Here is a 25,941-nt window from a genome sequence, read left to right as displayed (position 1 = left end):
AAGCCTGTTCAAGGGACTCAATGTGATGGGGAAACAATTATCTCCTCAGTTTAGGTTTTAATCCTATGCAAAATCGGGAGATCTGCTGACTAACAGTCTCATAGACACCACATCTTATTGACAAGTCATCGAATTGACTCATGCATTCTGACACGGTCATGCTACCCTAGTGCAAATTGTAGAGCTGATTCATAAGGCACTCTCTATAGCTTAGGGGTACATACTTCTCTCTCAACCTATCCTTCATTAGGTCCCAATGCTTAGTGGGCTATGATCTAACCTCGCCTCTTGCCTCTTGACATTCAACCAAGGGAGCTTGGCTTGCCCCGTCAACCTCATTTTTGCAAATTTAACTCAATGAGGGTCAATCATCCTATGCTAGTCAAAATAGGAATCCATTTCAGTCAACCAATCTTGGAAGACTTTAGGGTCCATCTGTCCATCCATAGGTGGGGGTCTCTATCTACACTTACCTCATCACATCCTCGTAAGGATCATGACGGTCCCTATGGTAAGATCTCCTACCTTGAAAGTCATCAATGCCATAGTCCTCATCACCCCAATGTTGGGCATAGGGCTCATGACATGGGGGTCTCCTAACAAAGTCATCTTGGTGATTCACTCGCCTTTGTGGAGGAAGAGGAGGTCTTTCTCTAGGAGGTATAGGTGGCTCTCTAGGCTGTTCATCATCATTGCCTTGCTCAAGGGGCGGCTTTAAATTGTCTTGTGGTGGGTTATGGACTAGCTGGACTTCCAACCGATCTAGTCTTTGGCGAGTCTCAACTAGCTCTTGATTCAAGTCATGGATTTGATCTTGAAGCTCATCTATTGAGGCATCTCTCTCAATATCAGTCCTATGACCTTGGTAAGGATTCTTGGCTTGAGTAGACATCCTAGGGGTTGGGGAGGGATTCGGCCAACACTAGGACAGCCCTTTGGAATGGTGTTTGGTCACACAAAGTAGGGTCAAATGTGAACCTAACCTAGGCTTTGATACCAATATGATGTAGGACGGTTCTAAGTTGCCCTAGTTCTACGGTTGACCTTCTTTGTAGCACAATCTATGGGAAGAATTGAATTAACCAAGCATGAACATCATAGACATATTCTAATAATCACCAGTTGTTGAGATTTTGAAAATATATATGATTTGGTTTAAAAGCCCTTAGTTGATCATTACATTCAAGTAATCAAGTTCACTTTAAAAGATGTTATATTAGATGTCTTAGACCACAAGTCCTAGCGTACAAATCTAATATCCCTAAGCACGGTATTAACATGCATGTTCATGTTGAAAATCTAGGAAGATTCAAAGAGAATGAATAAGGTTTTTCAATCAAGGATTCAGGTAGAGTTTCAAGGCTTAAAAGGTACTTTTAGGGGCTATTTTAGATGGTCACAAACAAAGAATTGAAACGAGCTTACCAAAAGGTTCAGAATAACAAACACCAAGACACACGAGTACTCTATGTCACCACGAACAAGCTTGTTGATCCTTAGGAATCTTGAGACAAGAATGAAGCTTGAGGAAAGTTGTGGCTGTGAGCTATGAAAGATGAGTGGGCGCGTAGTGTTGATGATGATATTGATGTTGTCGTGGTCTCTCACCCCCCAATCTTCGGGGAGACGGAATGTAGCCTCACACTACTCACTCACAAGGAGAGGAACAAGATTCACAAGTTCAAGAAAAGGCTTCCTTTTTAATTGATAATGCAAAGATCCATTTTACAATACAAGTGATAGCAAATTTATAGCCTTACATGAGCATGCACATGACTTGCACATGGCTTCTTAAGAGATTAAAGAAAATACATAAGTAAAATAAAACATTTAAAACATGGGTAATGAGGTTCCTAGGAAATAGTTTTCCATAGGAAATAGGTGCCTAGGAACTAGAATCATTATGATAGTGGAGTCCAGGAACTTAAAATGAAATTAATGCTTCTTGAAAAAACATGACTCTTTGACTTGCAAGTTGTCTTGCTTCTTGAAAAACCAAGACTCTTTGACTTGCAAGTTGTCATCCTCTTTCCAAGCTCGCTTCCAAGAGAAGCTTCAATTTTTCTACAAATAAAGTTCACATCCAATGGTGGACTTCGGGTGGTCATCCACGCGTCACAATATCCACGAAAGATACTTGAGGTGCATGTTGATGATCCCCATTATGGATCATCTTGCCTCTCGAAGCCCTAAATCAGGACTTAGGTTCCCCCTTCACTACTATTGAGAAACACACATTAGACAAGCAACCCTTGAACTGCTTGGGCCAACACTCACCAAAATCCTTTCTCATAAAAATTTTATCCAAAAACCTCCAACTAATTCTATCACGAGCATCGACATTGTATCTAAGATTTTTCTATGATGGATAAAAGCAGATTGTGTCAAGGTGATAGTGCCCCCACTCTAACTGTATTAGGGAGGACTTTAGACAGGATTTATGTAGGCTAGTAACAAGGCTGATTGATCTAAAATCCCTGATTCTTCTTGCTCTTCGAAAAATTTTAGGAAATCAGCTTCCAACACTCCCTAATTTTCTTGAAAGAATGCCATCGAAAAGCTATCTGGGCAAGGGGCCTTGCCTCTGCTTAGATTGAAGACTATTTTTCTAATTTCCTCAACCTCAAAAGGCCTTTCCAACCACCAAGTAGAGTTCTCCTTAATGGGACTTCAATCAAGGCCATCCACTATCAATCAATATCTTTGGGGATTCCTCAGAAAAAAAAAGAGACTTATAGAAATTAGTCATCTTGACTCTGATATGATCTTTACCCCTCACCACATGTCCAAAGTCCAAGATCATCTCTTTGATATAACTTTTCCTTATCCCGTTTGCCACCCTATGGAAATAACCATACTTGCAATCTCCCTTCTTAACTAATTTTGCCCTAGACTTTTGATACGAACACATGTCTTCTCTTAATAAGAGGATTTCTAATTCACTACTAAGATTGACCCTCCTATTCCTACCCTCTTCCTCAAGATCACTTTCTTCTCCAAAGCAGCAATATTGGAAAGGGACAGAGGGTTCTATTTTTTGCAGTTGTGACATTACCAAAAGTCTTTGAATTCAAAACTTCGAATTTAGATTCTAGGAATTTCACCTTCTTTGTGAATGTAAGGCTTTCCCACCCCTCCACTTGACGCTCACTCCACCAACTTCTAACCTTCTCCTAGAGGACGGATGAGTTAACCACATGTTCTCGAATCGAAAAGGAGTGGGCCTCCACTGCATCGGGTTGGGTTCTAACAGAAGAGGATGGTGGTCAGAGGTGGATTAGGGAGGATTTGCTAAACTACATGTGGAAGTTCATTCTCTCACTCATTAGTGAACAAAAATTTATCAATACATGAGCAAGCCTTTCTATCCCCAAAAGGCCCCCCCAAGTGAAATCATTATCTATTTAGATATCTCTAAGCCCCCAATTCAGATAAAACAATCAAACTTCCTCATGCTCATAGAGGTCCTAAGGCTCTCAAAGATTTCTCTAGAACTGTGAGCCACATTGAAATCCCCTCCACCCCCCAATGAGGGCTACACAAACCAAAAACCTCTCCCAACTCCTCAAGGAACTAAGTCCTTAAAGAGACCACATTCAATTCATAACACAAAGGTGAACCACCACTTCCCTACACCTCTAATGTCAAGGAGAACAAACAAGGTAAAGGACCCCTCAACAACTTTCTTAAAATGTGTTACTTTAGAGTCACGCACAATAATCTCACCCCATATGACTTCACAAAGGAAAACACAACCAATCTTTATTTCTATTGTCATAAAGAGTTTTGATCAAGAAGGAATCAACATCTCTTACCTTAGTTTCCTAAAGGAATAGCATATAATGAATGGCCTCTAAAAGAAGCTTTTCTATTACCCCTACTATCCTTTCAGCTTCCAAGAAAGGGAGCTTCATTTTGTATGAAAAAAGGCCCTAGATAGAATTTCAACCTTGTCGTACTTAACGATGATGCCAACCTCCCTAGCTTCCTCCCTTAGTTTCTTATCTTCTTTCTATGCTCCCAAATCCCCATTGCTAAGCCTGATTCTTTCCCCCCTTGAGTTAACCAAAGTTAGGTAAAACTCATCCCACAGATCTTTGGCATCTAGGTCATCTCTCTCATCCTCTAATAGGTACAAGGAAATAAAGCCCTCCTCCAATGGAACAATTGGATTACTTACAGCAGTTTTAGGTCAATCCTGCATGTCCTCTAGAACATTGTGACCTAGACCACAAAAGATCTGGTTGGGAAATGAATGTGGTATGGTTGAAGACTCCAAATTTCAATTTTAAAAACATGGGTCAAGGGGACTCTCGGGCTATGGTTCTTAGGAGAGAGGACCCTATTTGGATTCACAATACCGTGGAAGGAAGACTCACTAGGTTTTTAGAAGATGGAATCCCTAAAGTGGGGCTATCCAAATCAGTGCACCGTTGAGATCTTGGACAGTGCTCTTCCTATGAAGACTCATATAAGGAGCCATCGTTGTTTGATGAAAAACAACAAAGATTTTCTTCTTCATCCTTTGAAGCTTACCCTCCAATAGGGCGATTTGTTCATCCTTATTCTAATGAGATCCGTCCCTCATAGCTGAGCCTTGAATATCCTACAAATTTCCGATAGCCTTTACAACACATCCTCGCTTAATTTGGTTATGGACAATGGCAAGGGAAACTTACTTCCCACCCTCTTGGAGCTGGTGCCTTTGGTATTGAATTTGGGTTCTTATGCAAGGATGCCTTCTACCTACCTTGCATGAGGGCATCCTTGTAGGAATGGAACTCATTGAAATAGGCCTCAAGTTTCAGGCTTAGGCTTGGGGGCTCAGATGAAGACTTTTTGAGCTTCATGGCCTTCATTTTGAGAAGGCTGATCCTTATGCTTTTGTCTAGTGGTGCTAGTCTTGAGAACGCCGATTTTATTGCATGGAGGCTTGCATGGTTACAGGTGTTAACAAATCCACATTCAAGACATCTCAATCGCTGGTCTTTAGTGCCTTTTCCTCTACCTTCGAGCAATCCCTAATTACTTCCCAAAAAAATCTCCAGCCCAAAGCCTCCTTGCCATTTCGTATATAGATTGTACTCAAAGCCCCTCTATGTGGGGTTTTCTGCATCGATATAAAGTCATTCACCCTTAGGCGAAGCAAAAAAATGTAGTTTGGAGCTATGTGGATTCTTGTTGGGTGTGTTCATGGGGCAGATTGGGCCTAAAATTCCAAATGATCTGTTCTTGTTGGTTTTTCAAAAAGGCAATGCTATGTTGAACCAACGAGGATGTGGTTTGGGTCGGTTTGATTATTGGGTGGGTTGAGTCAGGTTGGTGGTTTAACTTGTTTAAAGGCGAAGTAGAAAATAAGGGAAAAAAACCCTATAAGGAATATGTGTGGAAGTTTTGCCAAACATAACATATGTTACATTGAAAACATTGCCATACTAGTGTCATTCAAGTTAAATAGGTTAGATTAGTAGATCTATCTTTAAATAAAAAATAAAAAAATAGCATCAATGTAATAGGGTGATGTAACATAACAGTACTTTACAATTTTCAATTTTGTATTGATATATTAACACAATATAAAGAAGGTTCTGAAAGTAATCAAAGAAATATTGTCTATTGTCTAACATGCATACCATCAACCACATTATATCATAAAATGCAAAATATGTTCGTTGTCTTCCAAAAGGACCAAAATAGCATATCCATGAACATTACTAGAATAGAAAGAAAGATTGAAACATAAAATCTAACACATTTCAAAATGTGCCAATCCCATATTCCATCCTATGCATTCTCAAGCTTCCAAGTAGATTTGCTTCCAAAATCCTACATAGAAAAATTACAAGTCGTCACAATTAAAAGTAAATACTTTCTTTGGATAATTAAATAAGCACTAACATAAATTGACCTAGGAAATTTCTTACCAACAAAGCATGCCAACATTTAGCATTGTCCATATAAATAGGTTGGATGTTTGACTTTGAACTTTGATATCTTGCTAATTCTAATAAAGTCAAAAAAAAAATTATAGAAAAGTAAACACAAAGGTAGATTAAGATTTCATTATACTTTAAATGACATAAAGTCAATGTAGTTAAGGAAATGAAACTTTACTTGACTCAATTCTTTTTCATTCACTTCAATGTCATCCAAAGCATCTTGAATATTGTTTTGATTCCTACAAGAAGATCGAAGCCAATGTTGAGTGCATATAGGAGCTTCTTTCATAAAAGGAGACAATGAGCTATGGAATTAGGTTACTACCTCTTGTGCTAAATGCGGACTCAGAAGCAATGGTAGAAACCGAAACCCCAACACATCCTGTGTTACTTTGGGAAGAATTGGATACTTGGTAGAGTTGGTTTCCCACCATGTCAATGCATTAATGTCTTGAACTTTGGGATTCTCTCATCTTTCTTAGTTTCTCCTAAATATCTATCCATCACAGATTTGGTTCCTATTTTTTTTCTTTCTCATCCAAGTACTGACTAAACTTACTAGTAATAAACAATTTTGCTTCATCACAATCCTCATCAATCTCCCTGTCAGGGGTGAGGCATATATTTTTTCCCTCACACTTGGAACTTCATTATGTGAAAATAATGTTCATAAAAATGAACAAAAGCATTCTTCACTTTTTTTGGTTTTTTTAATTGCTAAATCATGATCATACAATTGTGAGAAATTCCAACTCACATACCTCAATTTCTTTTGAGGATCAAGTACCACAGCGATATATAACAACAAATTACAATTTTCATGACTCCAATACTTGTCAAACTTTCTTTATATGTTTGATGCCATTGTACTCCAGCTAGCGTCCTTATTGTTACACAGTCGGAGTATCTTGGATTTTACTAAAAGCTCCTCCAAGAAGGCATTTGATGTAACATATATATAATGATCCAGAAAAATGTAAGGTCGCATTATAAAAAAGGCTTTAGAAACGTGACATACAACCTAACTTTTTTCCCAATCCTCATTTTATGGTGGACCCTAACAATTATCCTCAACGTTGCTAGAAAGGAAATTTAAGTCATCCTCTTCTAGTTGTTCAAAGGCTTTTTGAAACTTTACGGCCACATCAAGCATTGTATATGTTGAATTCCATCTTGTCGGCACATCTAAGCATAAATACTTTGACATTCAATTTTGTTTTCCTTAACACACTTCTTGAATCTTTGCAACCTTGTAGGTGATAATCACAGACATCTCACTACATTGCGCACTTTAGTTATAGATATAATAGTGTCCTTCGAATCATCACCAATAATTAGATTGAGGATACATGCACAACATTGAACAGGAAGAAACTCAAGCCCTTTAAGTTGTTCTTCAATTTTTCTTCTGTTCCATATAAATTAAACATCCCTAGCAATTGTAATGTGCAATGGGATATTTCAAAATTGGGTTGCAAAACATTACAGAATTTCCAAAATCCTAGCCTTGCCACAAATCCAAATGGCAACTCATCTTGAGTGATGATTTCAGTAAAACTCTCGTATAGGTTTCTACATTGAATGTCATGGCTGCTAGATTAACCCCACTTTGCCAATTTTATTTTATTTATTTTTTGATTGAAAATGCAAAATGTTTTGCTCTTTTTCATCTTTCAAGCTATATGGGTATTTTATACATTGGGAGTTCAAATGAGTTAACAAATTACTAGTGACATATTTCTTAGATTCACAAAGATACCCTTCCCACAATATTTGCAAACAGCCTTTCGTTTTCCATCTTCATAATTGTTGACTTTATCAAAATGATCCTATGCAATGGACCTTTTTCTAGGTACTTTTTTTGACTAACCTTGGTATCACTTACAAGTAATATTTTCGACTAAACGGACTTCTTTGATAAGTGCATTGGTGGAGCAATAGAATTGCTTTCTTTTCCTTTTAAATAATCCATCGCTACTACTAATAATAATAAGTAATTTAATATACCATTTTGAGCATTTTGGCCCTTTTCTAAATTTAATTTTTTGTTTCTTTATCTGAATACATTTGATTGTCTTGTCTCTTTAAAATTAATTAATTAATTAAATATTCAAGTGGTCCTTATCATTCATTGTGTGATTTCCTTAAAATTAATTTATTATACATTCTAGTGGCCCCATCCAATCCATTATACAATTGTAATAACAATATATAAAGTGTTATGATTAAGCCTATTGAGGACGAATTGATTCAATTGAATTTTTCCACTTTCTAGTTTCCATTAACCATAGCAATAATAATAATAATAATGTAATAACAAAATAAAGGAGTGAAATAGGAAATTAGGAATTGTATTATACTATTATGTGTGGGAGGGAGGGAGTAAGGGAGGGCTGGGGCTGAATGGAGGTCTTTGGGTCGTGACACATTAGTCATTATACAATTAACAGTAGTAAAAATTATTAAAGAGGGAGAAGGGGAGGGCACTGAGTGGGGGTCATTGGGTCATGACACATTAGTCATTGTACAATAAATAATAGTAAAAAATATTAAGGGGGGAGGGAGGAGGGAGCACCAAGTGGGAGTCATTGGGTCATGACACATTAGTCATTGTACAATAAACAGTAGTAAAAATTATTAAATTAGAGGCTAAAGACTGGCGCTCACTTTGTTGGCTGTGGGGAGAGAGAAAATGAGAGTGAGAAAGAACCACTTGCTAGCATGGGCTATGGTAAATTAATGGCTACGCAGACAGAGGCTCATGGGCACAGCAAGGGGTGGCTAGACAGTGAGTACGTGAGGCAACATGGAAGGAGGCAAGGTAGTGTCGGCATGGAAAGCTGAAGGCTTAACAAGGATTGAAGTCTAGACTGTGAAAGGGGAGTGGAAGGAGGCGAAGTGGCGTGGAAGTCTGCTACCCTAATTCCATATCAATGATTCAATATCGAAAAATGCTGAGTATTTTAGGCTCTTATTATTTTTTTATTTTTTTATTTTTTTTACATATATGCTAGCAGGTGGCTAGAGTTGGGTCAGGCAGGTTAGACACTAAACCCACAAATCGACCTATATGGTTGAGTTATGCTAATTGAGAAATTGTTAACTGATCTATAAACCATTTGAAACCAATTTCTTGGGTTGGTCCATTTCAAGTTGGTCAGGTTGGACATTTTATTGAACACCCCTAATTCTTGCTTAAGGGTTTGATGTCTTTATGAAGAAAAAAGGTAGAGTTCATGTTCAAGCAAAATTCTATCGTCTTCAGAAATGGATAATGAGAATTAGTGCCATTTGGTCTGCTCAATGATGTGCCAAGCTTTACTTTTCTCCTCGAAAGAGAACCACTTCTTGTGGAGCGAGATGGTGGAATCTATTCAAAAGTTAAAAAGAAAACAAGGTAAGGATCAAGGCTGGATATTTGGATATTGTGTAGAAAGGTGAAGATAATGATGTTAGTAAGAAAGAAGGTTGAAGGTTAGGGTTGTCACACCCCCACAACCGAAAGAGTCACCTTTTGTACCTCAACTAGGGATACTTAACTAGAGAACAAGTCCCTTTGAAAGTGAATTCCTTTAGGGGTCTAGGTGAATTATTAAAATAAATTTTCCATTTGAGTTGGTTCGGATCACAAGAATTATCCTTCTTATGTTTTTGCCAAATTAAATTTTTGGTTCAAAATAAAAAGCCAAATTTACAACAAAGTTTACAAGCTCAATTTGTCTGAATCACCTTAACTTTTCTATGTTTGCAAAACATCATGAGTCTTATGTCACAAAGGTAATACACATTTTGTGTAACCATTACACTATATACATTATAAGATGCTTTTAAACATTTCGTCTTGCAAAATAGTAGGAAGGAATGAGCAACACTAGCTTAGTAGGTCGTTCTAGAAAGTATTTACCTTCTCGATTGTTTTGAAAATATTATTGGTATGTACATGCATATATAAATATTTATGAAACAAATACTTATATATATATACTTCTTCTTGGAACAAAACAACTCAACAAGTAAGAAAAGAACCAGATAAGTCTCGTATAATACCCATAAGGACATGTGTTATTCTAAAATCACACATTAATTGAATAAACCAAGTCATTAGGAGACTACAAAACTAATCATTTGTGCACCCAAGAGAAAGTCGACTTTTCAACATTTGCACATCATTCATCATATTATCACATCGCTTGTTTTCATTTTCTTTTCTAGCAAGGGGCCTCTGAAAAAATGGAAGTTCCCTCAGGGCAGCCCATTCTAGACATCTCTTGCCCCATTACGCCCTACATATTTCCTGAATACTAAACCTAAATGTGAACTAGTCAACATCGACAACTTCATATCAATCATCAATCATCAATCAATGGGTAATCCATTGGATTCTCCATGAGATCACTTTCACTCCAATCGGAGTCCGGCAGGTCCCCGTATGCTAGGTGGCTAAATTATTGGCTTTTCAAAATTAGTTCCTAACCAAGGGGTGAACCAATCAACGACCATCACTAATCATCATTGTGAACCAATCAACGACCCCATCAACCATTGTGTTCATAATTGAGGGATCAACCCATCAACAACCCTATCTGATCATGATCGTGAACTAATCAACGTCCTCATCCATCATTTCTTTCTAAAGTTAGAGTTTTTAAGTACGATGTACAAAAATTGTAGGAAAATAAAAAAATGAATTGGAACCAAATGGGAACTTATTTTAGTTTGGTTGTTCGGTCCTCCGTTTTTTTTTTTTTGTTTTGTTTTTTTTTTTTCTCAAAAAAAAAAAAAAAAAAAAATCAGTTTTGGTTTCAAGCCAAAAGCCAAACTAGAGAACTAAAAACAGAATTGATAAATAATATATGTATTAATATTATACTTTATATGATGTATTTATTATGTTCTGGTTTAATGTAACATAGTGACTTAAAATAGAAATATAAATTAATTTTCACTTATGCCTACTTTCTCGAAGTTAGCTCTATAGATTGAAGGAAGGCAAGGGTATAGGTTTTATAGGGGTGGGGAGGCTCTCCCACCTTTTGAACTTTTGATGTGGGACAACCAAGCATCCTTGCTTGTGTGTCACGAAATGGATATTTCACACCTTTTGAAGGGCCATGTTGCACTCATTAAAGCACTCTTGTTTAACTAGTATATTATTGTTGTTTACCACTAGAACATTCACAAGTAGTTGAATGTAAAGTAAGCTGAAGCAGTAAGCAATTCATGAAAACAAATGACAAGAAAGTTGTAGTCTTTGTCTGACTAGTTAAACAAGAGTGCTTTAGCTAGTGCTGCACGCCTTTCATAAGGTGTGAAATATTTGACCCATGACAATTAGTATTAGAGCTTGGTTACTTGCTATGTGAATTCAATTGCCTTCATTGTGAGATTGTATTAAGCATTGGTAAAAGACCATGCCAACTAATATCTAGAGAATGGAAGCGCTAGAGGCGTAAGTTGATACAATGAACAATGTGGTCATGAAATGGTCAAACTTGCTAAATGTGTTGATGCTTTGGAGGGATTGCAAAAACATCAACAAAGTTTGGAGATGCCAAAGGACCTCCATGTAATAGTAGAAACTTTACAAGCTCAGACGGCAGAGCTGATTGCAAAGCTAGACCTAATGGTTCTTGCTATAGGAAACTTCGATGCTATGGCCAAGGTGCTAGAACCCAAAATGTGAGGGTGTCTGTGATGTTAAGGAGCTAGAAAACTTTTATTTGGCATGGAGCAATACTTTTGTGCGATGAGGACTGATTTAGAACTGGTCAAAGTAAATACGACAACAATGTACTTAGTGACGCTAAGTTATGGTGCCGTACCAAGTATGATGAAATTGAAAATGGATGTTATGTAGTTGATTGTTGGGCAGACTTGAAGGGAGAGCTCAAGGTGCAATTTTTTCCTAAGAATGTTGAGTGCAATGCTTGACGTAAACTGAGAGACCTTAAACACAATAGCTCAATCAGGGAGTATATGAATCAATTTTCTGCTTTGATGTTGGATATTTGGGACATATCAGAGAAAGACAAGTTGTTCTATTTTCTTGAGGGTTTGAAACCGTGGCAAAGACGAACTTCATCGACAAAAAATTTAAGACTTGCCTACCACAAGTTGCAAACGCTTGACTGACTATGTTAGAGAGTGTTTCATAATGTCTGAAGAGAGTGGCGTGGGTGGAAACAATAGAAAGTCTTTCAAGAAGGGCAAACCCAAAAGTAAGGGAGTTGTCAACAAGGCATCAACTTCAAAAGAAACTTTGTTGTCTCATTTAACACCCCCAATGGTAAGGGTAAGAATCATAAGATGGCATGCTTATGATGTCGAGGCCCTCACAAGGTGGGCGATTGCCCTCAAAAGTCTTCACTCAATGCCTTGCAAGCTTCCATTGCAGAGAAGGCATTGTAAGATGATTAGGATGAGGAGGAAATCCTAAGGATGGGTGCAATGCGGTTAGTCAATGTGTTGGAAAAGCATACTAAAGAGACAAAGTTGCCTAGGCTAAAGGGTTAATATTTGTGAATCTACGAATCAATGGGAAGAGCACTTGTGCTACGTTTGAGATCGAGGCTACCCATAACTTTGTTTCACAAGTAGAAGCACAGAGACTCACTTTTTAGAGAAGGATTCAATACGCATGAAAGCAATTAGCTCCGCAGCTCAACCTACCCTACGAGTAGCCAAGTAGTGGGCGAGATGTGCAAATTTCATAGGTGTGCCGTTGGACTGGGATTCTTGATGGAGGCTAAGGTGGTATCAATGTCGTTCTCTTGTTCCCATTGTTTGATAGGAGATGACTCTGCATGATGCAAGTGGTTGAGAAGTAAGGAGACGATGAAAAGTTTCTTTTTGTCATGCAACTCAAGAAAGGATTGAGGAGGGGGTGAACAGACATCTTGCTACGCTGGTGGTATATGAAGATGTAGACCAAGAACGGGTGCCTACTACCATCTAAGTTTTCTTAAGCTACCTCACAACTTGCCTCCACGATAGGGTGTGGAGAATGAATTCGAATTGTTACAAGTAGTGAATTCGTTTGTTAAAAGGCCAACTAGATGGTGCCTCTAGTGAGCAAAGTTAAGGAAATATCTTGATGGGTTATTGGAAGTGGGCTATATGTCCTTCCAAAGAAATGTTATGAGCACCGGTGTTGTTTCAAAGGAAACATGATGGGAGCATGTGAATGTGTGGTGACTACTAAGCGCTCAACAAGGTGACTGTGTGCAACAAGTATCCTATTCAACTGATTGCTGATTTGTTTGATAAGCTAAATCATGCAAAGTACTTCGCCAAACTTGACTTGCGATTAGACTACTATTTGGTTAGGATAGCAAATGGGGATATATCGAAGATGAATTGTGTGAAATGGTATGGGGCATATGAATTCTTGGTGATGACATTTGGTTGACAAATGCGCCAATGACATTTTGCACCTTGATGAACCAGGTATTTCACATGTACCTTGACAAGTTTGTTGTGGCATATACCTAGATAATATTGTTGTCTACAATTCCACTCTTGAGAAACATAAAGTGCATTCTACTGCAGGTGTTTGATTGGCTGAAAGACAACAATATTTATGTGAAGAGAGAGAAATGCTCTTTCGCTCAGCTGAGCATCAAATTCCTTTGTCATGTGATCTAGCAAGGTTATATCTAGATGGATATGGAGAAGGTAAGAGCTATTTAAGACTGTAATATCCCAACAACAATGAAGGAGTTGCGTTCCTTTTTTGGACTTGCCAACAATTACAGAAAGTTTGTGGAGGGGTATTTGAGGAGAGCTGCTCCTTTGACAGAATTGTTGAAGAAGGGTCATAGGTGGAACTAGACAAAAAAGTTTCGAGGAGCCTTTGACAACTTAAAGGATTCCATGATAAGGGATCTAGTACTTGCCCTTTCAAACATCATGAAACCATTTGAGGTACCAAATAGATGCATCAAACTACGCCCTGGTGGAGTCTTGTTACTGGATGCACATCTTGTTGTGTATAAGAGTCAAAAGCTTAATAAAGCAGAGCAGAAGTAAACAACTCAAGAGAAGGAAATGCTAGCGGTGATAGTGTGATACATTGCCTTCACGCATGGTAGCGTTACCTACTTAAGTCGAAAGTTGTGTTGAAAACAGATAATTCGACTGTTAGTCACTTCTTTACAAAGCCAAAGTTATTAGCCAAGCAAGCCTATTGGCAAGAATTCCTAGCAGAGTTCGATTTCGTATTTGAGCACAGGCGGGACAGATGAACCAAGTTGCAAAAGCACTAAGCTGAAAGGCCGAGCTTGCAGCCTTACAAATCGTAACTCACTTGATAGTAAGGTTACCACGATAATGTCGGAGCACATTAAGGACAACTTTGCCAAATATCCAATTTCTTGAAACCTTATGAAGTTGGTGGAAGGGGGGGCAAAGCACACCTTTTTTGATTAGAAGATGGATTGCTAATGACACATGGTAACTGACTCTTTGTGCCTCAAGTTGGAGATTTGAAGACACTACCGAGAGAGTGTCATGCCACCATGTGGGCAGGTTATCTAGGATGACATCACATTTTGGAATTGCTGAAGCAAAGGTGTTATTGGCCACAAATGTGTGATGATGTGGTGCTAGCAAGACAAGGTGGTGCGGAAGAAGATTGTGGTGCTACTAGAGCCCCTTCAAGTACCCAAACATATCATGGGAGAATGTCTTACTTGACTTCATCACTAGCCTACTAGAGTGGGAGACACAAGGTCTTTTTGGTCATAGATAGGTTTTAGAAGTACAATATTTTCAGCAAGGAGACAACACTATTGTTTTGTTGAACATATTTTAAAGTATTGGGGTATTCTCGAAGACATTGTCAGTGATCGAGGCTCAAGATTCCTTGGCAACTTCTGGATAGAACTTTGTAGAATCCTCGGTTCATAGCTTGACATCGCTTTGAGTTACCACCCGCAAATAGATGGTCAGAAGGAGAGATTTAATAGGCTACTAGAGGAGTACTTGAGCGCTATTTCGTCCCTCCAATAAAAAGAATTGGGTGCAGCTACTTGATGTAGCTTAGTTTTGTTTCAACACCCAAAAGAGTTCAAACAACCAATAAGAGTCCTTTTGAGCTTGTTACTAGCCAGCAACTGCTATTACCTTACAAAGTGGATGAACTGTATAGAGAAGAGTCTAGGAGCATACATCTTCACTAAAGAATGGAGACAGAATGCAGAGATTGCCCGAGCCTATCTAGAGAAAGTTTCAAGGAGATGAAGAAGTGGGTAGATCAGGGGAGAATATTGTTGCACTTCAATGTGGGTGACATGGTGCTTGTTAAGCTCCATCCTAAATAGATTGGGTCACTATGGGGTCAATATAGGAGACTACTTCGCAAATAGGAAAGACTAGTTCCTGTATTGGCTAAAGTCACAAAGGTCTCTTACAAGGTTGATCCTCTGGCTTGGATGAAAGTGCATCTTGTGTTTTATTACAGCTTCCTCAAGCCATTAAACATTGGCACTAAAGATCCAAGTAGAAGTTAGTTAATAAGAGCACCAAGACAACACAACATGACAGAAGAGAAGTTGAAGTCATCCTTGCGGACAGAGAATTTACTTCATCAAGGAAGAAGTAACACAAGTTCTTAGTGAAGTGGAAAGGCTTTGGAGGCAATGAAGTCAGTTGGATTTCAGTGGAAGACATGCAATCGTTTGTGGACAAAGTTGAAGAGTACCTTGTGTCAAAGTCTATAGGGATGTTGTCCGCATAAGTGGGGTAGAATGTCATTAGGCGAGCTTGTTCAGGGTATTATGGTTGCCTGTGACTGTTTGTCTTGTGTGCATGGTATGGGTTACCATAATGTAAATAGTAGTATAGGTTTTATGCTTTTAAGTGTAAGACTTAGTGCAAAAGGGGGGGTATGAATCCTGGTAATTTGATGTTTCCTAGAGTTGAAATAGCATATAAAGATTTTTTGGGGAGGGTGAGTGTTCATGAGTCTTATAAAACTCACTAGATTTTGTAAACCTGTTTAGCCTACTTGCCTCCCTCAGCTAAACACATGTTGCTTATAGAGGTGTAGTTAATGAATTACGTGTTTTCAATGTTTGCCACTTGCTTGGCATTTGCTTTCATGAATTGCTTACCGCATCCACTTAAGATTTCATTCAACTGTTGTGAATGTGTTCTTGTGGTAAATCATGATGATTTTTTTCCTGACTAGTTAAGCAAGAGTGCTTTGGTTAGTGCCACATGACCCTTCACAAGGTGTGGAATATTTGGCTTGTGAGACCACATGCTGCTGTGCAAGTTTCAATTGCTAGCCCTACCTTGTAAACTTCGCACATCGATTGTCCAAGAAAGGGGAATAGATTTGCATCTCTATAAAAGCCAACTCCATCCCACTCTTCCATCTATCACAATATTTGGTTGTTTGGGCATTAGGCCTTGAAGCCCAATTAGATCTATTACATCTATGGTCCAAGTTGGTTTAAGCCCAACATTTTAAGTTTGAAATTTAAATAACCTAATTTAATCGAACCGAATCGTTTAACCGTGTGGTTTCTTTAAGAACCTATGGTTGGTGGTTTGGTTGTGGTTCAAAGAATTAGAGAGAAATTTGGTCTTACACCCCTATTTGCAAGTATAGAATTTCCAATGTACATTTTTTGTCATTCATTCCAATGCTTTTCATTTTCGTTGTGTCTCGGTGTGTATGTACACACACCCAAAAGTTCTCTCTCATGACATATTTGACCAATTGCATCTTTTAGAAAATCATTTGGCTGTTTTAGTTGCTTATTTTTTGTATCATTTGGCAATGAATTATGCATTCAATTTCATTATTTCCCTAGGCCGAGGCATTCCTTGATGGGACAAATTCTGGCATAAACACTAATTTTAAAGCTAAAATAGAAGCATATCAATATCTAAAATACTGATGCCTATGAAAACTAAGTTATACATCTAGTTAAAGTGCCTAATGCAATGGGTATAATTTTCTCTGAGGCTTGGCTTGATATTGTTTTTTCAGTTGGCTTGCAATCATCCAGCTGCCATTTTTGAAATTTTATACTGTTGCTTTCTTCTTAGGAAATCTCTGCTGCTTGTGCGTTTTCCTATTGTTCATTATGTATTGTTGAATTTGCATCCAGTAGATCATTCTATTTACATTTGGTAGGGTAAGGTTTTGGGAATTAGATGATAATTTCTCCTTGTCTCTGCTTTCAATAATCTGAGCTTTAGCTGGTAGTAATCGTTAACAATAATATTCTATATTCTTTTCTAAAACTGCACATCTGTGAATGGAATTTTGTCCCTGCAGGTTTGACCCTCAACACACCAGGAGATCTGGCTATTAGTCTTGGCACTAGTGACACTGTAAGCATGAGATCTTGGTTCTGGGACTTTGTAGATCTACCCTAGAATGTTGGTATCAAGTGTATGATAGACAGAAGCATCCTTTTTATAGCTTTTTGGTAGTCCATCTATGGTATTATTCCATAACACCACAAAAATATTATGGATTTGGTAGCAGCAACCTTTTAGAGTCAACTTGTCATTTAAGATATTAATTTGGACACATTCATTGCTGGGACCTACTAAAATGGGAATTGCTTCTATATAAAACTGCATTACATCCTCGTTCTCTCTCTCTCTCTCTCTCTCTCTCTTTCTCATCTTTTGTGTTTTAAAAGTGGGTGGGGAATGTGTTTGAGAAATGATATGAAGAGATCAAATATAATCACTTGATAATCCATCACTATATAGAAGTTCTTCAATCACTATATAGAAGTTCTTCAATTTGGAGTTTATGGGTTTGGATGCGTTTGACATGGCAAAGCCTGTTTTAAAGAGTAATAGCATCTACTTTATGAACAAATGCTACCATGATTATTGTCAGATTTATTAGACATTTTGTTTGCAAGCAGGAAATGTGTTGCATTCATTTGACCCCTTCCAAAATAAGCGTTGGGAAATTTTCAAATGTTGCTATCAATTACAAGCACATAAGATTTCTTTCTAGGTTTATCATATTCAAACTGTTTTACAACTTCTCATTTTCCAACATTTCTGGGTCATGTCTTTCCATCTTATGTTGTTTCCTCTTTTAATTTCCAAAGTATGATTGTGGCTTGAGATCCAATTGAGTGACCAGGATGTTGCTTCATATATTGTGCCCTTCTAACCAGGTACAGGATGCATCTGGGGATATAAGGACTTATTGTGGAAATAAAAATACTTTTATTTGTCTATATTTCCACTCTTGGATCTATAACAAGCAAACTGTTGGCGCAAAACAAATTTGCAAAATTTAAAAGTTCTTTTCCCGAATTGCAAGCACATATTGTACTTCTTTTCTGATGTGTTAGATTTTAAGAAAAATAGAATCCATTGATACTGTATGTCAGAACTAGAAGTATCAGGTTAATTTATAGTATATGCTTTATCACAGCAAAGTGTTATCAATTTGTTTACAAAAATATCTGGAGTACACATTTCTAGGGAGAAAACTAAAAGGTAATGGTGAAGAGTTTGTCTCAATGAATCACACTTAGAGATATTAATAAGACACAGGGTTAACGGTATTTCATAATTAATCAATATAGCAGTCGCTCCTAAACAACTTTCTATTTTTTTTAATCCATTTTACAAAAGAAGTCCACCTTATATTACCAGTTTACGTGTTTTGATTTTTTTGGTAGATTTGATCATTGTAAAAGAAATATAATTTGGTTATTTGATGAAATTAAAATATTTTTTTCCAGAATCAAGTGAACATATCAGGCTTCACTTCAAAATTTTAGTTTTGAGTTATTCATATAATTAAACAAGAAAGCATTAAATTTTATGTATTAATCAATGGTATTTATCCAGTTTGATCTCTACAAAGTTAGTCAAAAATATTGTTCAAATTTCATGCCAATTAATTTCTTTTTGAAAATATTTTCAAGTACAGCCTTAGTTATACTATTTATTAAAATATATTTATTTATAAGTTGAATAATTCTGCATATTAATTCATATTATCTATTCATAAAATCTTTTGTGCAGATGACAAATTTACTAGGTTTTATATTTTTTGCTGCCAAGTAAGGAAGTACAGCCAGGAATAAACAACCATGAAACAGAGCAGGAACTGAATTGAGAAAGAAAAAAGAAAAAATAAAGAGCAACTAACTAAACTCTTGAGGAAAGCCTGCAGAAGGAGAGAAGCAAAATATCCTGACTGCTGAAAGCCCCTTTAAAGTTGGGAATTTGCTAGTTAATCCGAGAGTTGGTTTGCTCTAGTTTTGACTTGATGTGGAATTGAGCCTGAAACTCAAGCAACATTTATTGAACTTGGGTTGTTTGAACTGATGAATGGTCTCAAATGAGCCTAATAAGCCAAGCTTGAGCTGTTCTAGAATTATTGATTATATGCGGGGGAAATGCAACTTTTATATTTGTGTTGTTAATGTATTTGCAATGTCCTATTAAAATTACTTTTTGATTTTAACCTAGTTAACTTTTAATCTTCCTTTTTTTTTTCCCCTGTAAGTAACTATTCATTTAATTTTTGATTGTGTTTGTTTATTACATAGGTATTTGGAATTACAAGTGATCCTAAACCGAGCTTAGAGGGACATGTTTTCCCTAATCCTGTGGATACTAAAGGTTACATGGTAATGTTGGTCTATAAGAATGGGTCCCTAACTCGCGAAGGTATTGACGTTTCCTAATTTATAACTCTATGGATTTCAACTAAGATTTTTTTTGTAATACCTTTTATTGATAATACATCTCCAATCCTTGGTACTAGATGTGCGTAATCGCTCAGCAGAAAAATCTTGGGAAGTTTTCAATACATTTTTGCAGCAAACGCCTCCTCTAAATGGTATGCAAAAATATATGTGTAACTTTGTTGTTTGTATGGGTTTTGGTTATTAGTTGTCTAATTCTCATATGCATTTTGCGATAGATGGAAAAATGGGCTTCTACTACAAGGAGCATGAAATACTTCCTCCCCTCCCAGGTGAGTTTATGGGTTCTCTTTCTGACAGATCCTATGATTGTTTGGCAACATAATTAGTTTCACTGTACAACAACAACAAACCAAGCCTAAGTCCCACTAGGTGCAGTCGGCTACGTGAATCCTTTTCTGCCAATTTGCTACTAAATCTTTATTATCTCATTCTAAGTTATTTTAGGTCTACTCCTACCTCTTCTACTGCTACTAGTAGTAACTAGCTAACTCCTGGCTAGTGCACCATTTAGCCTACATTGTAGGTGCTCAAACCATCTAAGCCATCCCTCTCTTATCTTATCTTCTCTGCTATGCGTAATTTATTGCTAGATATTCATTCATTAATTTATCGTTCACCGTAATACCATTCATCCTCCTTAGCATTATCATTTTGACAACTTTTACTTTTAGATTTGTTGTTTCTTAGTTGCCTAACATTCTGGTCTGTACAATATGGCTTAGTGTTTTAGTTGTCTTATAAAACTTTCTTTTTAATTTTAAGAGTATTCTACAATCTCATGACATGCTCAAAGCATTGGCAACTGTGACTTTTGGATATGTTGTTTCTAATTAGTTGCCCAACATTCTAGTTCGTACAGCATGATTGGTGCTTTAGTTGTCCTATAAAACTTTCCTTTTAATTTTAAGGGTATTCTATGACCACACAATATGCCCACAGCATTTCTTCATTTTACCCGCCCTATTTTAACTCTATGTATAACATCTTTGATTTCTCCTTCAACTTGCATAATAGATCCAAGATATCGAAAACTAACGGGGCTATTAATTTCTTGACCATGAAATTTGATATCTTTTCCAATATTCCTCCTACCAATGAAATTACATTTCATATGTTTTGTCTTATTTTTACTTATCTTAGAACCTCTAGATTTTAAAGTTTCTTTCCATAATTCTAACTTAGGATCTACTCCAATGCGAGCTTCATCAATCAAGATAATATTATTTTATTTGCAAAAAACGTACACCATGGAACCTCATTCTTGATACTCCGAGTAAGTTCATTCATCACTAGTGCAAAAAGATAAGGGCACAAAGATCCTTGATGTACACCTATTGTGAGTGGGAATTTCCTAGATTCTCCACCTATAATCCTAATGCTAGTCATTGCTTTATCATACATATCCTTAATGACACAAATATACCTACTGCATACTCCTTTTTCTTTTTATTTTTTCCTTTACTTTTTAAAAAAAAAAAAAATCTAAAACCCATTATTAAAGCTTGATATACATTGCTAGCCCACAACTTAACAACTTAAGCTTTTAGGTGAAGTGGTAATTTAACATGATATTAGAGCTAGGTTGTTAGGAGGACTTGGGCTTTAGTCTTGCTGCCTGCCTTTATTGTTTATTTGTTAAAAATTATCTTATTCCCTATAATGGGTGTTGTTTATCATTTGTTTCTCTCTCCACATGCTACTAGGCTGCATGTGCAAAGGAGTGTTAAGGCCTGATATGCATTGTTGGCCCACAACCTATCTACATAAGCTTTTAGATAAAATGGTCATATAACATCCACCATAAAACTTCCCTAGGTATCCTGTCATGGGCTTTCTCTAAGTCAATAAAAACCATATGCAGGTTCCTCTTCTTTTGCCTAAACTTTTTCTATTAATCTTGTTAAAAGATATATAGTGTTAGTTGTTGATCATCAAAACATAAAACCATATTAATTTTCTAAGATGCTTGTTCCTATCCTTAAGTCTCTATTCATTTACCCTTTCTCACAGTTTCATTATATGATTCGTAACTTTAATTCCATGATATTCATTACAATCTTGAATATCTATTATATTTTTGTATTAAAGTGCTTTTATTCATCTAACATTTTCTTTGTTTTTATAATTGTGTTAAATTAATTAGTTAACCATATAACCCCATTATCACTTGGCCATTTCCAAACTTCATTTGGGGCGTCATATAGTCCAATAGCTTTTCCAATTTTCATCATTTTTAATGCAAACTTAATCTCATTAACTCAAATTTTGTGAATAAATATCAAATTTTTAGCTTTTCCCCCATTTGTCAATTCTATGTTTAAGCCTTCTATGTGATTTTCATTGAATAGCTTATCAAAGTAACTCTGCCATCTCTCTTCGATATTTTCTCTTTTAACCAAGACACTATCATCCTAATTTTTTATTCATTTTACCTTACCTAAGTCCTTACTCTTTTCTTCTCAAGCTCTAGCAAGTTTAAATATCAATTTATACTTTTCAAAATTATCCATGTTTATAAAATTTTGCATGTTTTATATCGAATTCTTTTTGTCTTAATTATTTTTTCGACACCTTGATTTTCCATCAACTTTCTTTACTAGCCGAGAAGTTTCCTCTAGATTCACTTAAAATCTCTTTTGCTATCTTTTTAACAAAGCTAACTATCCTACTCCAAAGAGTGTTTGCATCGACACTATCCCTTATTGTCCAATCACCCTCTTTGATCATTTTATGTTTAAATTTTATTATATTTTCTCCCTTTTGGTTCTACCATCTAGTGCTCTTGGATTGTTTCTCTTCCATTTTTTAATACATATATCTAACACTAGAACTCTATATTGCGTAGTTACACCTAGGATAGCTTTACAATCCTTACATGCTAAATGATCTATCCTCTTAGGAAGATTTTTCTTTTATTATTTTATATTTTTTATTTTGTCCATTCTTGAAGTTTGTTAAAGTGTTCTTCTCTCTTCTCAAAACATGTATTCATTTTAAGAAAATTATATGATATGGCGAGTCTAGGATCATATTTCTGGACTTATCTCCATATCAATGTCCTCTATGTATCTTCTCATAAACTTTATTGTCCTTTTCAATGTGTTCATTCTGATCGACTCCTATGAATATTTTCTCCATCTTTGATATCCCTGGTATAGTTATATCTATATCTTCCCAAAATTATCTTTTAAGGTTTTCTACTAAGCATATTTGAGGAGCATAAGTACTAATGACATTTATTATCTCTTGACCTGCCATCTTGATTTTTATGATTCTATCCTCAACTCTTTTAACATCTACAAATATCTTTTATATCTTTGACCATAATGATTCCCACCTTAGTCTTATATTTTTCTTTTCTAGTTTACCAAAATTTAAATCTTAATTTTTAAATTTCTATAGCTTTCTCCCTTACCCACTTAGTTTTTTGAAGGCAAAAAGGCATCTCTTGGCTACAAAGGTTTCCACTTTGCAAGGGTAGGGGGAGGGTCATCACAGTTTACGTAGCATTACTCTTGCTTTTGTACGAAGAAGTTGTTTCCTTGGTTTGAACTTGTGACCAACCAATCACAAAGGAGTAACAATACCGTTGATCCAAGGCCATATATTAACTTCTTTACTTGCATATTAATTTTTCTTCTAATCATTGTGTCATCTATCTCCACTCTTTCACTTGTAAGTGTCCCTTATTCTAAGTTGCTACTCTATTCTCCTGAACTAACTTCTTTATTTGTCCGTGTCCATAACTAATGCGGGAATTCTCACATATTAGACAACATATTGGGGTATTGACATGGTGCGTGACTTTGGGGCGATGACCTAACCCACCCTTGCCCATTTTTAGCTACACCTGGGTTGAATAAGTGCAATGCGTCACTCGTAGGGGACGCCCCAACAAATGATCGGCAAGAATTCATATCATAGAGACCTAACAAGTTTTATGTTGGTTTTCAATTACCTAACACAGCCCTTGTCCTATACTTGGGTTTGAGACCAAGCGTGAAAAGATTTAGGACTTTTTGAGTCCATCATAGATAGAGTTAATAGGTTTCATTCTATTTATGCCTTTTTAGACGGGGTATGTTAAGGCATCTACATTTGGTGTGGTTCACATCATAGTATGGAACGCATCAAAGGCAGCCAGAGACACCTTTATTTAGTTATTGCCTGTTGTAGATAACTAGTCATGTGCACGCCCTCCACAACTCTTTATTTTTAAAATTTTTTTAAAGCTTATAATGAAAACAGTCAAGAATTAAAGATTATTTTATTTTTTAATTTTATATTTATTAAAAATATATTTTTTTTAAATTATAAGGGTGTTTTGGGATAGTTATGAGTCGTTACAAGGGTGTTTTGGGATGATTATGAGTAGTGATGAGGATAACTTAGATGTAAATTATAAGGAAATCTTGGGATAATTAATTAAAGGATTGTTTTGGAATAATCATGGATAGTTATAGGAATAAATTTAACATTTTTGAAAAAAAAATACCAAAAGGGAATTCCTTTTATAGTATTAGAGGTATGGGAGAAAAATTGGTTGATATGCTGGCTCTTTCTTATCCGACTAATTCCTTGAGTGGGTCAAATTTAAAATTGCCAAAATAACCTATACAGAATTCAAACAACTGGATGGAAAGAATGTGCCAATCTGAGTAGTTTATGATAACATACTTCGTAGCACCATCAAATAAGTTCTTTTCCAGCTGCTCATATTGTGTCGCAAACAGTGTTCCATCCATTTGCTTATATTGTGTGGCAAAACCAAGTGTCAGATATGCAGTTGCCCTTACTTGACCATGAATTGTTTTACTTTTTTCCTGAAGAAGATAAATTGTTGTTTTACTCTGTTTTCTTCAAATGAAACCATCAAATAATAAGCACAAATTTTTATGAACTCAGTTGGTTTCCATCGTTATGTCCTCAAAAATTTTATGGGCGACACACCAGATGATCTGGATGAACATGAAGTTGAGGAGTTTGATCCTCCTTCTGAGGTCAGCACTTTTAACTAAAGACATTTTGTTTAGTTGAAGCTAATGAGATTCTATGCTCCCATAACAAAACTCTTAAAAAATATACAAACTGAACTGCAGATCCGAGCTTTGATTGAGGGCCAGCTCCTCTCAATGCGAGCCCATGCAGAAAGATTTGGAATGCCATCTCCTCCCAAACGGATTATAGCAACTGGTGGAGCATCAGCAAATCAGAGCATTTTGAGCTCAATAGCTTCCATCTTTGGCTGTGACGTCTACACAGTCCAAAGACCTGGTATGTGTAACATTCATTAATTTTGATGACATTTATCTTCTGTTTTTTAACTGCCAAATTTTTTGAATGAAATTGAATCAGGCATTAAAACATGACCTTATTTTACTTGAACACATTCCATTGCATCTGTTGCATTAAAAATTCACTTCTTCACCCAAGCTCAAGTGTGTCCACACTTGAATTAATTGACATCATAATCAAGGGAGTTTCAAATTTTCAAATGCCATGTTCTGTTAGAAACCTTTTCTTTTTCTTGTGATAACTAGCCTTTGCTTATGGATAATCCTTCTGCTCAACAGATTCAGCTTCCCTAGGGGCAGCATTACGGGCTGCCCATGGTTGGTTGTGCAACAAAAATGGTAGTTTTGTTCCCATTTCATGTTTGTACGAGAACAAGTTGGAGAAGACATCTCTCAGATGCAAACTCTCAATGGCTGCTGGTGACCAGCAACTTGTCTCCAAGTATGCCTTGTTGATGAAGAAGAGAATGGAAATAGAGAACCGCCTTGTCCAAAAGCTGGGGCGTAGGTAATTCTAGAACAAGGAAGTGCCATGAGATACCACAGTTGAGGGGTTACTACTGCAGTGATACTTCACAAAATAGTTCCGAGTTAACTGAACCAGCTGTAAATTTTTCATTTCAAACATATTTATCTTTCTTTTGATGAGAAGATGAATCTCTATGACAAAACAATAATTATATTAAATTTGTTAATATCAATAAAGTAGAGTTGTGGGTTTTGATTAATTGCATTGGATTTATATGGTTTTCTTCTTGTTTCTAATTTTACACAAATATTTTGAGTGAAAATTCTATTGACATATCTATGTGCAAATGGGTGTCAATTGGGTCAAAGGGGTAGGCTAGAAATGTAGGATCTGGGACAAACCCCCCCAAGGTGACATAAGCAGGCAAGGGAAGACATTTTGAAGAATATTTATGGGGGGCAAGGCCCATTGCCGTGATGCACATGGAGTGTGAATAAGTAGATCTTGAGTAGATAAAAATAGATTAG

At 36.5% G+C, this 25,941-nt stretch overlaps 1 protein-coding gene across 1 annotated transcript in view; it reads left to right on the top strand.

Moving 5' to 3' along the window:
* Positions 1–25,673, top strand: part of LOC131161273 (xylulose kinase 2) — a 54,129-nt gene extending 28,456 nt beyond the window's left edge. The window contains exons 5-11 of the mRNA XM_058116916.1: positions 17,230–17,285; positions 19,490–19,610; positions 19,708–19,782; positions 19,867–19,920; positions 24,557–24,651; positions 24,751–24,925; positions 25,225–25,673. Coding sequence (XP_057972899.1) covers positions 17,230–17,285; positions 19,490–19,610; positions 19,708–19,782; positions 19,867–19,920; positions 24,557–24,651; positions 24,751–24,925; positions 25,225–25,457 — 809 coding nt within the window. The 3' untranslated portion in view covers positions 25,458–25,673. The remainder of the gene's footprint in view (positions 1–17,229; positions 17,286–19,489; positions 19,611–19,707; positions 19,783–19,866; positions 19,921–24,556; positions 24,652–24,750; positions 24,926–25,224) is intronic.
* Positions 25,674–25,941: the final 268 nt, after the last annotated feature.

The sequence above is a fragment of the Malania oleifera genome, chromosome 8 (assembly GCF_029873635.1).
Source record: "Malania oleifera isolate guangnan ecotype guangnan chromosome 8, ASM2987363v1, whole genome shotgun sequence".
Lineage (NCBI taxonomy): Eukaryota > Viridiplantae > Streptophyta > Magnoliopsida > Santalales > Ximeniaceae > Malania > Malania oleifera.
This window is presented reverse-complemented; position numbering and strand designations above follow the sequence as displayed.